Source organism: Pan paniscus, chromosome 11 (assembly GCF_029289425.2).
Source record: "Pan paniscus chromosome 11, NHGRI_mPanPan1-v2.0_pri, whole genome shotgun sequence".
In the NCBI taxonomy this organism is placed as follows: Eukaryota; Metazoa; Chordata; class Mammalia; order Primates; family Hominidae; genus Pan; species Pan paniscus.
In genome coordinates this window covers 14,962,414-14,980,289 of record NC_073260.2, presented here as the reverse complement: position 1 = coordinate 14,980,289, position 17,876 = coordinate 14,962,414, and the positions used below count along the sequence as shown (strand labels likewise).

Here is a 17,876-nt window from a genome sequence, read left to right as displayed (position 1 = left end):
TACATCTCTGTGAATACACTAAAAACCACTGAACTACACACTTAGAACAGGTGAACTGCATAGGTGTGAATTATCAATGAAGCTGTTATTACATAGTAATAGAACTAGGTATCCCACACTTTTAGAACAGTAGACCTAAAAAAGTAGTCAAAACATCTGATTAGTTACAAGTCAACCAACAAACTCACACTTTAATATTAATTTTTTTTAAAGCTAAGACACCAGTACCGTGGCTTGTGCCTGTAATTCCAGCTACTGAGGAGGCTGAGACAGTCAGATCACTGGAGGCCAGGAGTTCAAGACTAGCCTGGACAGCATAGTGAGACCACTTATCTAAAAAAATTTTTTTAATTAGCTGAGCATGGTAGCACCCTCCTGTATTCCAGCTACTTGGGAGGCTCAGGCAGGAGGATCCCTTGAACCCAGACATTCAAGGCTACAGTGAGTTTTAAGTGTGCCACTGCACTCCAGCCTTAGCAACACAGCAAGATCCCATCTCTAAAAAATAAAAATAAATAAATAAAAGCTAGGGATTGGCCAGGCACGGTGGCTCATGCCTGTAATCCCAGCACTTTAGGAGGCTGAGGCGGCAGATCACCTGAAGTCAGGAGTTCGAGACCAGCCTGGCCAATATGGCGAAACACCATCTCTATTAAAAATACAAAAATCAGCCGGGCATGGTGGCGCACACCTGTAATCCCAGCTACTTAGGAGGCTGAGCCAGGAGAATCACTTGAACCCAGGAAGTGGAGGTTGCAGGCAACAGAGTGAGACTCCATCTCAAAAGAAAAAAAAAAAGCTAGGGATCACAATAAACAAAAATACCAGCATAAATCCTTATCCTTTTTTTCTTTTTGAGACAGGGTCTCACTCTGTCGCCCCAGGCTGAAGTGCAATGGCACAACTCACTGCAGCCTTGACTGCCCTGGCTCAAGCAATCCTCTCTCGCCTCAGCCTCCTGAGTAGCTGAGACTATAGGGATGTACCACCATACCCGGCTAATTTTTTCTGGTTTTTTTTTGTAGAGACAGGGTTTCGTCATGTTGCCCAGGCTGGTCTCAAACTCCTGAACTCAACCGATCTGCCCGTCTTGGCCTCCCAGCATGCTGGGATTACAGGCATGAGCCACGGCGCCTGGCCTAGCATAAATCCTTAAAAGCATTTAATGAGAAAATAATTTGGGGTCTAAATACACATTTTTCCCCCCAGACAAACGAGATACCGAAACAGATTAACAACCAAATATAACCTTAAAACCTAAAAATCTGGAGAAGTGAGTCAAGTTCAGCTCATTAAGCTGACACCTATTAAAGCGCCATAAGAAAAACAGCCTGAAACACCATCAAAACAGATAAGAAAATCATTGTTTATAATAGTTATCGAAGGTCGAGGTTTTTTTGGTTTAATTTTGCATTTACTTAAAACTCTGTGTTTGATGCCAACAGGGTTCAAGTTGCACAGGAAGGTGCTTCGGCTAAACACGGATAGTCTTCCTTGATCTCCACTGTCTGCTGTGTGGGTTCCACCAGCAAACCTCCCAGCGAGTGGTCACCTTCCTATGGAGTCATTAAACCTCTGAATGTCAGCTGGTGGGATTAGCCAGCAGCTTCCACACCTGAGCCCCCGTGGCAGGGACAGAGGCATTTGGATCAAGATCACTAATGAATACAGAATTCATATGCCGCTTGTCAGGGCTCCTGAGCTCAGAGTCGCACAGATGCAACCTAAATAAGACGGAGGACAGAACAATCGTTGACGAAGATTAAAAAGTTTTGGCAGTTGGGAAAAAAAGAGCACCTCATTATTCAAATATGATAGTCTTGCTTATTTTTTTCTATTTTTGTTCAAGTTATTCATGATTCACCTCAAATGGACAAATGCCATTCACCAATATTTAAAGACTTCTTGGTCTCATTACTAAATCTGAAGAGGGCTGTGCTGCCTGTACATCAGCTATATGGAGAAAACAGCTCTCCTGTAAAACAGCTCTCTTGTAAATAATATTTGAAAATTTTAGGGGAATATAACAATCACAAGCTATTTAGGGTGGAGGGCAGTTTAAAAATGAAAAAAAAATCTAGAATTAAAAGAAAAAAATGACCTTCCACAGCCAAGTGATTTTATTACATTTACTAACATCTCTATCTCTGACTTCCTTAAACTTTTCTGTTCCTGGGTTCCCTCCAATCACAGAGCTGCCAAAGAGCTTTACACACCTTGTCTGACACTTGCTTGGCTTTCTGCCGTCTTCACAAGACCTCATCAGAGAAAAGAAACAGCCCAAGCAGCCCACACCTCTGCTCACCTGGAATAAGATGTCTTTCCCAGTCTTGTTAAAGAATTACAGGAATAAGAAAGTGTTAAAGAATTAAAGGAATAAGATGTCTTTCCCCCCCTGTTGTGAAAGAATGACAAAGAGGCAGATATAGCCCAGTGGCTGAACCCATCGGAGGGCTCTAACGTCAGGCTGACCAGGGTTCAGACTCTGAGTCTTCCACTGAGTGTGTGACCTCTGGCCAGTTATTTGATCTCCCTACGGCCCAATTTTCTTCTCTACAAAATGAAGACAACAAAGTACCAACCTCAAGGAATTGCTGAAAAGTAAATGAAATAATATACCACTGTCTATGACCACCACATATGCCTGTCTCCAATATTACGCTTTCAGATAAGAAGGCCTGTATCTATCTATATCACGCTATAAATTCACCAAGCCTGATGCCAGCACAAATAATCACATTACTCGTTGCTATGCGATGTTTGTATCCTACTATTGAATAACTAAAAAAATAAAACCAGCTGCCATATTTTAGAGCCAATTTTGTGTGAGCCACCATCTAAGGTGTTTTTACAGGCCGCATCTAATGCTCACAGCAACGTGCAGGCAGGTCTCTGTTCCGATCGCACAGACAAGGATGCCCCTCTTCCCAGAGTCCTGCTGTAAGGACGGAGGAAACAGACCTGCAGCCCAATCCTCTAGCTCCCAAGCCCCATCCCGCTTTCCATGCAACCATATTGAACTCATACTATGTTCTCTTTTGGGACCATTCTATATGCCAAATAGCACAATTTTTTAATCAAAATAATGCAGATCTCTCACACTATTGTCCATCTGCAAAACACAAATGAACCTGCAACTCAGTGTCTTCCTAATACTGGACTTACAAAAAAAACACACACACAGTTACTTCTAAGATTTGCTGTCAGAAAACCATATTGGTATCAACTCTCATTATTTAAAGTGGATCTATAGCTGCCTGCAATGACAGATTAATTCTGTTTCCTCAGTAGCTAGGTGTTTGGCATCACGTTTGTGAGGTAACCACAAGCCTTTAGGGCGATAGCTGCTCACATCTTTAGCAATCTATAAGGGCTTCTCTAGAGGCCAACACTTGCCGAGTGATGAAATATGACTCCATAAATCAGATGGCTGAAGTGGCGCTTGTATACGTCACCACCTATCTTCATAGCTTCTCTCTGAAGGGTATAGGGTAGGAGCTCATCCCTCGGTATTGCAACCAGAGAAAGGACCATCACAGTTGGCATTGACTAAGCATGTGCTACTTAAAACTGAAGACACACTAAGACTAGGGAAAAAAAAGATCCTGCTGGTGTTAGCACGCCTCAGGCAGTGGTAGAAGCTTCAGCAACTCATCTTCAAAAGGCAGAGAGCCAGAGCTCTAGAAACCTGCAAAAATTGGCTAAGCCTGCAGTCTTCATTTCTTTAAGTTGAGCATCTTCAAAGTCTAGAATTCTAACTGTAGGGCACAGCAGCTGCCACTGCAGATCTGATCCTCTCAGCTTTTGGCAGCTCTCAACTTGAGATTCTAGCAAAAGAATTTTTCAAGTTGCTATTATTGCCTGTCATGGATTTATAAATATTGTGCACTATCTGCTGTGGCATGGCTCTCATGGGACGCCAGAGCATGCCAAATGCATAACAGAATGAAAAACAGTTTCTATTCTTCAAATAAATGCTAATTTTTTTTAACTGTGCTCACACGATGTGTTTGGTGACCAACTTCAATAGTACAGAATATGTATCAGAGAAGGGGGAAAAAAGCTGATTGTCTTTTCCAGCAGCATTCAGCTGCTACTTTCATTAAGCTTGTTTAATTAGATTCCAGATGCTAATTTGCAAGTCGATACCAGAGGGTGCAGGACAGTTTGCCTTTGAATCATCTCCCTGTGATGTGAGGGTCCTGCGCACACCACTACCCTTCAGCAGCCCTCGCAAGATATTCTGACAATTAGTGCAAAGAGGGGGCAGTATTGATCTTGACAGACTAAATATTAATCTTCTACCCATTTTAATAAATTGTAATCTCCAAGAGTTTAAATTTCTCACTAGGCCAAATGAAAACATCCCTTCTTACAAAGAAATAGAATAGAAGGAAAACTAACCTACATTATCGGATTCATTTAATTCTCTCTCCCCCTTAAATAAAATCCATGTTTCATTTTAGCAATTTTAGCAATTTTCAAGATACATATCTGCCAAGCTAATGCCATATTTCCAGATATCATGATCAAACTCCTTATTTTTAACTGGAAAATGGACTGAAAATGCCCCAGCATGGTTATCACTAGTTTTCCTGTCCAGCTAAGCTAGCCTGTGGGTAAGAACCAGGACCAGGAGCTGAATTCTTATACCAGCCTTAACAATAGAGAAGAAAAAATCTGGGGGAATGCTCTGAGCAATTCATCACCACCAAAAAAACCTCTCATATAACTGACCCCTTGTCATCAGGTCAACTTACACATTTCAAAATCCCCTATTCTGGTAATACATTGGTACAGTGTCTGAATAAGCACCTTCACTGATAAAAACAAAGCACGAGATTTATCACCAGTAAGTAATACAATTTTTTATGCCTTCATTTCCATCACAGCTAAGTACTGTGAACACTAAAGGTGAAATTATCAAACTGTTTCAAAGGAAGGTTACTCTCAGAATCACTAAGTAAAGTTGTGTTTAACACCTTTTTATCCACCCATTCAACACACACTGGCTGAATACCTACTATGCCCCAGTCACCATGCTAGGGCAAGGGAATAGAAACGACCAGGTGTACGCACAGTCCCTGCCCAAGAAGAATTCAGGCTCACAGCAAGGGAACAAACAAAAAAATGAAAATTAGAAGACCACTCAAGGTAGCGTTTAGGCCAAAACTGGGTGAGACTTTTTGAAGATTTTTAATGTGCCCTAAACTCACATGGTTAGTTGAAACTCAGGAACTGAGGACTTTTACTTGAGGCAAGTCATAGCTCAGATAACTTAAAACAGCAGAAGCCCATCTTGGGCGTTTACGAATCCCAGCTGGGTTTCACTCTTCTGCTTTTTCGGCCTATAATTTCCCAATGAGCATTTGCCCTTTGCCCCATCTTCATTTTCCCTGTGTCCTTAATGGGGTGTTTGGTTGGCTGACTCTGTGCCCCAATACTGCACGCTATTTGAGAAGTGTACTGGTTATCGTCCTCTGTTACCTTGAAAAGATGTTCAGCACTTTCTAGATAAGAAGAAAAGGTCCCTTCCATTTCCCAGGTGGTTTTCATAACTCAGACTAAGCTCAGGGTTATCCTACTGTCTCAAGGCAACACACACATACTGAACCTCAGGAGCTAAGAACAGAGATGACTTCATGGCCCCTGCCCTCAAGGAGCTCCCTCTCTCACTGGCATGGAGGAGATGCCTCTGAAAACAGCCAGAAAACAACAGGACAGGTGTGTACAGTGCAGCACAGGGACACAAATAAATGAAGCAGCAACAGGGTACTGCTGGTGGGCACCAGTGGTAAGGAGTCCACGGCCAGCCAGTGCACGCTATATTCAAAGAACGGTGAGCAGACAAGAATGGCCAAAGGGAACTATGTTCCCCCAAAGTTTAATCCCTGGACTTACATGTGATGGTGATATATGAACCATTTTTATTTCTATCAATAGTATGTACCCACTTTCATGTGTCTTGAAAAATATAGGCTGGCCATGGTGGCTCATCTGAGCCCAGGAGTTTGAGACCATCCTGGGCAACATAGTGAGACCTCATCTCTACTAAAATTCAAAAAAATCTGCCAAGCGTGGTGGTACACAACTATAGTCTCAGCTACTTGGGAGGCAGAGGCGAGAAGATCACTTGAGCCTGGGAAGTCGAGGCTGCAGTGAGCCCTGGTCATGCCACTGCACTCCAGCCTGGGCAACAGAGCAAGATCCTGTCTTAAAAAAAGAAAAAGAAAAGAAAAATAGAACCAGTACATCAAACCCAGGATTTCAGATATAAACTGTATTTTAAAAATAAATTTAAGTTAAAAAGGTGAATCAAAGTGGTTGCTGGAAACATGGAGAATGGAACTGCCTGGAAAGGGGCCCTCAGGGGTAAAGGAAACGTTCTCTATCTTCATTTGAGTGCCAAAACCCACTGAACTCTACACTCAAGATCTGTGCACTTTATTATATGTAAATTATACCTTAATTTGAGTTAATTTTAATTTTCAAAAAAATTAATAGAGCAGGTGGCACCTGGATATGGCAGAAACCTTAAATGTAGTGTGTAAATGACAAGTTCAAAACGCAGTGATAGGCTGGCCCTGCCCAATAAATGTTCTGGTAGTTACAGTTTAAAAAACAGAATTAGATGATATTTTATTAATATTTTTATTTAGCCAATATACTTGAAACAGTACCATTTAACATATAATCAGTATAAAAGTTATTGAGGTGTTTTAAAAGCTTCTTGTATTAAGTCTCTGAAACCTGGTGTGCGTTTTCCACTTACAGACCCTCTCAACTGACATTTCAAACGCTCGATAACCACGTAAGGTTAGCGCTGGACAGTGCAGCTAGAGATGACGGGAACACAAGACAGGTTTTTAAGGAGGGAGGAACTTGTATTCCATAAATACTATAGTCCAAAGGCCCAGCACTATCCAAAGTACAGGTTTGGAGATCAGGAAACAGAAAGACTCTGGGCTTCCTCTAATTTGTTATTTGTTTTAACGATAAAGCCAAGAGTTTATTTCATAAGTCTGGCCTAAAAATTACTGTTGGTTAAACAATTTGTTATTACAACAGCCTAAAACTGCCACTTTGCAAAGCAATTCTCTGTGAGTGAGTGGCAGTTACTGTCCTGGCAACCCATTCGAGGTGTGAAAGGCAGCAGTGCTATTCTCCTGGCTTTCTGTCTGAGACACATCCAGAAGCCTTTCCACACTGAAAGGAAACAGCAGGCTTAGTCACCCAATTCTGTGGTCTCTAATTAGGCAAGAAAAGTTATCCAGGGCTTTTTGACCCAGAAAGAAAAGTCTCCCTGGAAAGAAGGAAAATTAAAAGTTTGGAAATTTTAAACCAAACTGTCTTTGTTGTTATGAGTTCTATACAGACGCAGAACCAGAAATGACAGACACTTTGGCTGAATCTAAAATGGTGTCCTCTTAACTCTGCTAGGCAGTCTCAGCCTTCATTTAATATTCACCAAAAGCAAACAGTGTGGTTAGCACAGTTAGTGGCTTGGTCTTCACAATAAATGTTTCCTACTATTAACATTTCTTTAGATTTTTAAACAATTAATCTGCTGACAGCTGTTATTCTATTATGTGCCTTCTGTTTACTTTTAAACTCAACCACTAAAGAAGAAGGTATCACCTTCACCTTAATAAAGTGATTTTCGGCCGGGCATGGTGGCTCACACCTGTAATCCCAGCCTTTGGGAGGCCAAGGTAGGCAGACTGCTTGAGCTCAGGAGTTCCAGACCCACCTGGGCAGCATGGTGAAACCCAGTCTCTACAAGAATTGCTTGAACCCAGGAGGCAGAGGTTGCAGTGAGCCGAGATCATGCCACTGCACTCCAGCCTGGATGACAGAGTGAGACTCTGTCTCTCCCTCTTTTTTTTTTTTTTTTTTTTTTTTTTTTTTTTGAGACAAAGTCTGGCTCTGTCACCCAGGCTGGAATGCAGTGGTATGATCTCGGCTCACTGCAACCTCTGCCTCACAGGTTCAAGTGATTCTCCTTCCTCAGCCTCCCGAGTAGCTGGGATTACAGGCGCCCACTACCACGCCCGGCTAATTTTTTGTATTTTTAGTAGAGACAGGTTTCACCATGTTGGTCAGGCTGGTCTCGAACTCCTGACCTCAAGTGACCCACCCGCCTCAGCCTCCCAAAGTGTTGGGATTATAGGCATGAGCCGCTGCGCCCAGTCGAGACTCTGTCTCTAAAATAAATAGATTTTCACTGATTGTCAGTGTGCATGTGGTTTCAATAACAAGTGAATAAAGACCAGTAACCTAAAATTGTCCATTTAAATAATCAATGTGAAATAAGAATATGGCCAATCTGTTTCAAGGTCTCACAGCTAATGCTCCCAAGTTATGGACACAACTGATCTAAGAAACATTCTTCAGATTGATAATATCAATTTTATCGAAAGGATGCTGACATTCCCCTTTACTTCCCAAAATCACATCAAATATTGAATTCACAGCCTTTGAACCATTTCAAATCCAAACTCTAAATAAGGTAAAATTACTTTGGTGGAGTGTTAAAGTCACTTCTAATGTACCTCATACTCTCAACTTTTCCTACAATTCTCATTTTTCTTTAACATACGGAAGTCCCAATCAACTGGAAATAGACAAAGCTTTCAGGAAGATTTGAAAAGATTAATGTGTTTTAAAGAAGGGTTTGGCATTACTGAGGTGATTTTCTAAACAAAACTCAAGAGTACGCCTCCTTGTACCTCTGTGAGTTCTAATGGATGCGTAGAACCTTAGGAACTCCTCTCCTATAGTTAGAAAACTGGGGAACTTTTTTTCTCCTTTTTCAAGTGACCTAGTATTAATATATCCTATTTTTTCTCTGTATTTAAGAAGGCCAAATAGAAAATAATGCTGATATGGGAGTAACTGTTCACATTGAGAAATGAGAACAGAATCCCAATCTCATTTATTGTCTATACTTGGACCTGTTTACTATTCTTAATTGGAACAAGACACTATCATTTTTAGTGTAAAACACCTAAATTCTATACACTATGTTTTAATTCCTGCAGCTATCCGAGAAGCGAAGAAATCTTGCCAAGTGACCAAGTCACTTATATGAGCTATCCCCATGTACCAAGGGTAGGTATCGCAGTTTCCAGCAGAAAACCCCTGTCTGTCCTGGCTGATCAGTATCTTTAATCCTACTTTCTCTGGCTTTGACAGCACTTGGTCCAAACCTAAAGGGCAGAGAGAGCTTCAGAGTTCCAATGACACTTGGTGCTCCAATGACAATGAGATGATGGAAGAACAAAATATTTTTAATAAGCAATCTTTTCCAAAGATGACTGGACATAAGGCACTGTCAAAAAGCAATTCCCAGAGACACCCTCTGGTCCCTAAACAATACTGCGAAGTCAGAAATGGCAAAAACCTACATACTAAGAAATAGGGTAAACCACTCATAAACTACCTATTAATTGTTGAAAAGAAGTTGATACTCCCCATCAAAAAATTAACAACCATCAAAAAAGCTTATGTGCTGAATGCTGGTTTAGCGGCCAGATGTAGTGCCGTGGAGGAGTAACGTGGTACCATGATGGATCCAGGCATATTCAACATTCCTGCGACAGTGACCGTGGAAGAGCTGTGCATTTGTCCTGAAGATGTAAGGGGTGGCGGGGTGGAGACAATCTATCATTAAAGTAGACTTAAGTGGAGTATCATTCAGAAGATATCACCTTCCCCCACCACCAAAGAAAACACAATAAAAGAATCTCTCATACATGTATCTGAGACACTAGATCATTACGCTCTGAGATGATTCCCCCACATGTGTGGTCTTGTCCCCATCTTCTGCCAGATGCAGAATCATCTACAGGGATTTTTAAAACTGCCTCCATTTTCAGGTCACGTCTCTGTAACATGCAAAGACATACACAGTTTTTCTGTTCTTAGTAAGAACAGAAAAACCTGTCATTTTGAGATATCGTGACACAGAAAGCTTGGTGCGCAAGAAAACATTCCACGTTACCACCGCATTTACAGTCAAGAAGATTCCTAGACAGCCCAAAGCCCAGAGCAAAAAGCTGGATAGCGCTGGCGCCTCAAGCCCAAGGAAGGGCACAGCTGGGCCACTACAAAAGGAAGCTGGTCTCTTCGGCAAACAGACCATCTGTGCCAAAGAACATTCCAACTAACAACAGTGCTGTACAAGCTCGGGAGGAATCAGCAATCAATTTGTAAATATTCAAGATAAAACCAGAAAAATATTTGAAAAAGAATAAAACTGCAGGGACTTACATACCTCCATGTCTGGCCTAAACTTATCTTCAAATACAGCCATTGCTGCCAAGGAGCCAGAACCTGCAAGAAAAAGGTGCACTTTTAGTGTATTTTATGATATCCCAGCTTATCCATCTCAAGTTTACCTAGGGGCAAGAAAAACAGCAAAACATACCCAGTGTCTCATTCAAGTACAGTGTAAATATTAATTCTACAGGGCCACATAAACCAGGTAAAAACAGTGCTCTTCAAAAGCCTGGAGTCACACTTACCACTATCTAAGGTAAATCTGCAACTGGTCCTACTTCCACCACTGACAGGTATAATTGTAAATTATTCACAATAAAATGCTGAAGCATGAAAATGAGGTTATGGAGAATTTGGATTTTTTTCAAACAGTGACTGCCACATAATTTCCCGTGTTCTATGCTGTGAGTCTAGTGCTCCATATTGTGCCTTGGCAGGCTGCTGGGTATAGCGCTAAATACCAAGCCAGTTCCAAAGAAAAGATTGTTTTAATGAGCTGGCCCTGGTAGAGTCACCTTGACACGCAGGGAAGAAACTACCGCACCAGCAATGGTAATAGGACTGCGAGCAGCAGCCACCAGGTTATTCCAGCTACAACTGTAAAACACTTTATTATGTGGCATTTATTTGGAGCTATTATTTTTAGTTTGTACTTTGAAGAGTAACAGCTGAATAGACAAAATGACAGACAAAGAAACAAAAATTTATTATCACAATAGCAAATGGCTGAAAGGTTATGCACATAGGTATTAACGGATAGCAAATTTATCCCTACAAAAGTAGGATGTAAAGCCATTACAAATAAGCGTGGGCTCCCTTTGAATGGATGCAAAAGGCAGCTAAGCACTCCTTGAAAATTTAAATTTGCTTTGTTCAAAAACCAGAGAATCTTTAGAAAATCATCATCTTGTCTTTACAGGTCCTGGCAATATTTCAGGATACTCCACTTTTGGAGAGAGGATAGAGTTGCCCACAATTTTTTACTCCAATTAGAAGATTTTTTTGGCATTTATTACTTTTTAACTTGTTTTGCATAACACTATCTATTTAGCTGGGTCACAGAGAAAACCATATTTTCTATTTAAAATGATTTGTGTACATCGCTTGACCACCTCAATGGTTTAGCAAAGGAAAAAGGCAGCGATTAAACAGTTTCAAATGAGGTGTCCTGCTGATTTTATCAAGTCTGCTGAATGTATAATGAAAAAGGAGAAGCTGACAGCAACGCCGCATTGAGAAAATACAGACTACCTTATCTGAACCATTTAAGGAGGTCCAATTATAGATCAAATTTAAAGGGTAGAAACAGCAGATTTACAGACACAAATCAATGAACATGGTAATCCCGATGAATATGACAGATACTCCTGTTAGGGAATATTGCTGCGGTTGAGGATCATTACCTTCACAGTACCGGATACATCACATCTAAAGCCGTAGGAAGCGTCAAGTGTAAACCAGCATTACAAGCAATGACTATTCATTTAGGCTTTGGGAGCAAAAGGCAACCCCATTTTCCCCTCCTCACAATTTTTTTCTCCTTAAAAAAAAAAAAAAAAAAAACTAAAATGGTGATCTAAAGGGACATTAAAAGCCCTCTGAAAAGAAGATAGAAATTAAACAGATATAAAACTAGTACACTCAGATAAAACTAGCACATATGCGAGAGCAAATTCAGCAAAACAAACCTCTGAATTTCAAAGTAAACATGTCCTTGAAGATGTGGAAACAGGGTCAAACTCCACCAATGTTCTGTGAGTCACACGTTTACTCTGAGATTCAGGGGTCAAGGGGGAAAGTTAACCTAAGTTGCTATTTTCAGGCCCAGGTGAGAACCAGTCTCAGACTTACTAGTAAAAGCAAGCTGGTTTTGTGTGGAAAGCGAAAGACAGCTGCCATGAACGAACGAGGCAACTGCAAATGAAGAATCTCAGGAAAAAATACTCCTAGATATAGACCAATCCTGCACAGCACTGGTGAGCAGACTGGCCTCTTCCAACAAAGTCCAAGAATATCTCCACGAAGAACACAAGGGTAATCAACCAGAGGCCAGAAATAAACATTTAAAAAAGGACAGGGAGAAGACAGGTATTTAGCTAGGAGCTAACAACTTGTGGAAAACTGTAATGAATTGTTAAAAAAGAAAAACAAGCTTACCTTAAAGGCATTTTTCCTTAAAAATCACTAGCTGTTTATTTCTCCGGGGCCATTCCTTTCCCTGGCAGTTGCACAGTAAATTTTTTTTTTTTGCTCTATTCTTTTTCCTAGGCACATATATTTCCTTCTGCTCAGCTTCACTCAATAATTTAAGAAATGAAAAATATTTCCCTCCCCAAATAATTATTTCTTTAAAACCTTTTTCCTGGCCGGGCGCGGTGGCTCACGCCTGTAATCCCAGAACTTTGGGAGGCCGAGGTGAGCGGATCACAAGGTGAGGAGATTGAGACCATCCTGGCTAGCACAGTGAAACCCTGTCTCTACTAAAAATACAAAACATTAGCTGAGCATGGTGGCGGGCGCCTGTAGTCCCAGCTACGCGGGAGGCTGAGGCAGGAGAATGGCATGAACCCGGGAGGCAGAGTTTGCAGTGAGCCCAGATCGCGCCACTGCACTCCAGCCTGGGCGACAGAGCAAGACTCTGTCTCAAACAAAAAAACAAACAAACAAAAAACCTTTTTCCTGCCTAGAAACAATATTACAGACAAAATTTCTGTAAGTGGAAATAACACACTAAACCCACAGACTCTTGGAACGAAAGAGTTTCTCCAATGTGGGGAGGCTCTCTACATTATCAGACAGGCATGTAAGACAAGTAAACATAGGACTTGGGGCTTTTACTACACTGTATTTCTGGCTTCCCCTTTTTATACCTCAAAAAATACATACACACACACACACACACTCTCTCTCTCTCTCTCTTACTTGAGAAATTTTCTGAAAAGCAGGAGCTTCCCAACCTGATTCTGCTTCCCATGAAATCAAAGACAAGAGGGCCCCAAAATAAACTTGAAAAGAAAGGGAAATTCAACATTAAAAATAATTTCTAAATCACTTGCAAATTAGCTCCTGCTCCCAGCTTTTCAGGAAAGGAGGACTTTGGCGCCCCCTTTTCAGAAATACACAGAAGTGTTTGGAGATAGAAAACCTGTCAACAGGTTTGTAGGTACCTCTGAATGTGTGTCTGCCATTTAGAAAACTGGGGTGAGAATTTCAAATACAACTGCAATTGCCTGAAGTAACAAGAGAACATAATTTCAAGGCAATGCAGTGGGGGACACAAGGAACAAGAAGTTGGCCATTTAAAAAAAAAAAAAGATGGTAAACTCAGGCCAGTATTCTTTAAAGATAATTTCATTCAAGTTTCCTAGATACTGGTCCAACATCCAAAACTATATACAATAAATCACCAGTCAAATGCCATTCTAGTACAGCCACCATGTGACCTGTAAAACATTAATATATTATATCCTCTTTTCCCTATAAACCACTAATAATGCCCTGAGACATTCTGTTATTTCAGCATCAACTACCTAAGCTGGCGCTCTCTTCATAAACAAAACCAAGGCGAAAATCTTTTGAAGGATCATTTGCTCTGATTTTTTATTCCAAAAGCAGAGACATCTTAGACATCAGAACTGTCTGGTTTCCCATTAAAGAACAGATACACAGAAAAGCCAGGGGACAGCGTGGCCAGGACTGGGCCTCTGCTGTACACTCGAGTATGCCAGTGAAGGAAAGCCATGTCAGAGAGGACGTGAGAAGCAAGGGTGAGGCCTCAGAGAACTTACTCCAGTCAGGAGGAGAAGGAAGCCAAAGAGAAGAACAAGGGCCTTCTGCTGAGCACCCGCCAGGTGCCACGCGGCCTATTTTAGGTCATTTCATCATCCTCATAGCAACCCACTAACGTGAGAAAGCTCCTTGTCTAGGACTACAGGAAACAAGCACAGGGGTGGGATTCCTGTCTCAGCTGTTGACCCTATGTCGCGCTCTCATACAAAAAGTCCTATATGCTACAATACAGTTGAGAGAGAACAGGCAAGACCTTCCATGACCAGGTTTCTACCTCCTTCGGCTCCCTCCCATCTCCCATACACACCCCTGATACTCCACCAACACCACACTGCCCATGATTTCCTAAATGCCCATGCCAGTTCAAGCCTATCTCACAGAGCACATGGCAGTCCACAGAACTCCCAGTCACCCTTCAAACTCCAGCTGAGAGATCACTTCTTCCTAGAACCCTTCCTTGGTCACCCCCCCTCCACAGGGTTTATCACTCTCATCTCTGCAACTTGTCCATCCTTTCATATCTGCAGCCTCCATCCCCAACAGTCTCTGACACATGGCAGCATTAGGAGAGACGCTTATTGAATTAAGCTGCACTAAAAGTGAGGCCAACTACCCAAATGAGGGAGCCAAAAAAAACTCTAAGCTGCCCCTGAAGGCGTGAGGATAGCAGTAAATGCCTGGATAAGGTGTAAAGCAATATTTATCGCCTAGTTTACCATACTAGGCTGAATATAAGACAAACTCAAGTGTAGAGCCAGTTCAATTTTCAAAAAGGAAAAAGGGCCTTAAAAACCGCAAAACCAAGTCCTGTTATATGTCCTAGTCCAGTCCAAACCACTGTGATATCACAGGAGTGAACGGCCTTTCCTGGATTTCTGCACTATATTAATACTACTGACGCTCTCGGTCTCATCAGTAGTTTCCATGAAGCTGCTCCTTAGCAACCTTCACCAAGCCTGCCTTTTCAGCACACCCACGGTTACTGAGTACCCAGTATTGCTTCCAGAACAAAGCTCTTTAAAACAGAAAAACAAGGTGCAATTCAGTGACCAGCACTTAGGTGAATATAAGTGAGGACACTATGATGGCTACCTAGTCCCCTCAGACTGACCTCCTGCATCCACTGCCCTCCCCCAAGCCCACCTACACACCCTGCTCAACACCCGCCACCCCAACCCACCAAGAAGCCGGGCTGTGGAGAGACAGGGAGGCAGGGAGGACAAATGTCTCTTTCCCTTTCACCTGCAGGGCACTCCCCCATCCACTGCAGACACTCCACAGCTGCTCCAGCTAGGTCCTCATTCAAAGCTCCTCCTGCAACCAACGCCCTGTGGAGTCCTGGAAAGAGCACCTGGCCTGCTTCCCAGCTCTGTCAGGGCCGGACTCACCCACAGACCCTCTTGTCACCCACATCTGCTGAGCCCCAGAGGAAGGAGTCCCAAGCACCAGTTCCACAAGGACCACACCTCCAGCCAGTCTGTTAAAATGAAACATCTTATAATAGCAGGCCCACTGGCTTATAAACAAAATTACTAGCTCCTTTAAGAATGTAAAATAAAAGCCCTGAAACTCCGAAAAATACATGCAACATGCAGAACATTAATAACTAAAAAGAGCTCACAGATAAATACATCAAGACTCCAACAGAGAAGACAGTAGTTTACGAAAGAGAAAAGGTAGAGGCCTACATACATTAAGCAACACTGACCAAGTTCACTAGCAATCAAAGAAATATGAATTGAAGTAAAATAACTACCTTTTGCCTTTTTAATTAGCAAAGATTAAAAAGAATAATAGTGCTGACAAAGGTGTGATCAAATGGGTACTCTGACACACTTGGAGAAGCAGAAATGGATAGAACTCTTCTAATGGGCAATGTAGAAACATCGACTGGAAATCATACAGCTATACATACCCACCAAACCAGCAAATCTCTTAGGGGCTTATTCTAAAGAAACACATGGACAAGTACCCAAGTCACGTATCTTAAAAGATCATTGTTTAGATTAAAGGGGGAAAAAAAAATACCTGGAAGTAAATGTAAAGGTTCAACAATCAGGAGCCAGGGAAAATAAACAATAAAATACTGTACACACAGACATTAAACATGACAAAGTAGAAGTACATTTTTTTGGCAATGGGAAGATATCCATGCTATAGTATTTAGTGGGGGAAAAACATGTTCTAAAGCAAAATTAACAGACATGCTTATGCACTATATATTATACAAACCTGGAAGCACATAAATCAAAATATTAAGCCTATTTCTGGGTGGTGCTATTTTCTTTTTGTTTACTTGTATTTTTAAATTTTTCTTCAAAGTGCAGGCATTAATAGCAATTTTTTAAGGTATAAAAAATTGTAGAAAATCCAACATTGTGAGGGGATGGAAAAAACAAGCAAAAGACCAAGACTTTGCTAGCTGTCACAGTCTCCGTGTAACAGCAGCAGCAGGCAGCTTATTCCTTACATTTGTATACAAGGGCCTAAAGGTCAATCCATGCATGAGTCAACAGACCCAAAGAACAACAGCAATCAATCATCACAAACAAATACACCATGTCTCTCCTGCCTACCGTCCTTAGGAGGGCTTCCTTAGGACCGTCTTAGAGATACAATCATCTTAATAATGAAGTCCTCTGAGCGTTTCAGCATGGGGCTAGACCCCACTTATCCAGAAGTGTACTCTTGGCAAACACAGCACTGAACAAACTACAACAGATGCACACGGTACTTAAGAACTTTCACAGCACAGTCACATCAGTTTTGTTTGCTCTTCAGGCATGGCAAGTAGTAGTAGTCCCATTTTACAAAAGGAGAATAAAGCTCAAAGATAAGGAACATGCCCAGATCACACAGCCAGTGATAAGCAAATCTGGGATTCTGAAGCCAGATCTTTCTGAATTTAAAGTGTGCGATGTTCTTTCCATTCCACCACGTTTGCCTCTTAAATAGCAAAGCCAAATGCTTGAAATCAAGATTAGCAAGTAAGCCTGGGAGATGGAGCTATCTTTTCTTAGCTCCCCACCCCAAAAAAGCATGCTTTCAAACTTGCTTCTTCTTTAGATTTCAGCTCAACGATTACCACACACATCTGGATATAGTTAATTTGTGTTGTTTTGCTTGGAAATTCAAATGAGACTGGAATTTAGTTAAATGTTTTAAATGATTAAACATATGCCATTCACTGTTTAGCAATGCCACTCAAGTATCTGTTATAACAGCATTTATTTTAAAATAGCCTCATTCAAAAAAAAAAAAAAAAACCTAAAATTAGTCTCCATTTTCTAAAACCTCTGAAGGTGTTTCGATCTTAGCTTACCAGGATTAGTAATTCACTTTGAAACTAACTTTTTCTGAGCGAACAATCCAATTCAGGATGAAATCTGAAATTTTACAATCTAGATATTGCTTTTACTTGTTCTGTACATTTAAACGTGTTATTTTTCTATGTCAGAGTTCACTAAAATACTCAACAAATTTAGCAATTCTATAATCTATGTTATTAGATATGCTGAAGAAACAGTAAAAGACTGAAATAATTTCCTAAAACCTGCTGCTTCTAAGTCAAAAGCTAGGAAGGACCTGAAAGGTAGAAATCTACTTTTTCTAATAAGGTGCTCACTAACTCTCAAACTGCGGAAGGGGAAAACATTCATTGACGGTCTTAGGTCCTGGACCCTGAACTCAAGTACTGGGAGTATTTGGCCCTTTTACAGACAAGGAAATTGAGACTCAATTGGTTCCAAATAGTTTGCCCATGGCAAGAGTCAATGAGAAGCGGAGCCAAGCTTTAAATCTAGGTC

General features: G+C 41.3%; 1 protein-coding gene across 1 annotated transcript in view; it reads right to left on the bottom strand.

Annotated features, from left to right (window-relative positions):
- Window positions 1–17,876, bottom strand: part of PSMB7 (proteasome 20S subunit beta 7) — a 61,999-nt gene that overhangs the window by 20,795 nt on the left and 23,328 nt on the right. Inside the window, exon 6 of the mRNA XM_003808067.6 lies at window positions 10,277–10,335. Coding sequence (XP_003808115.1) covers window positions 10,277–10,335 — 59 coding nt within the window. The remainder of the gene's footprint in view (window positions 1–10,276; window positions 10,336–17,876) is intronic.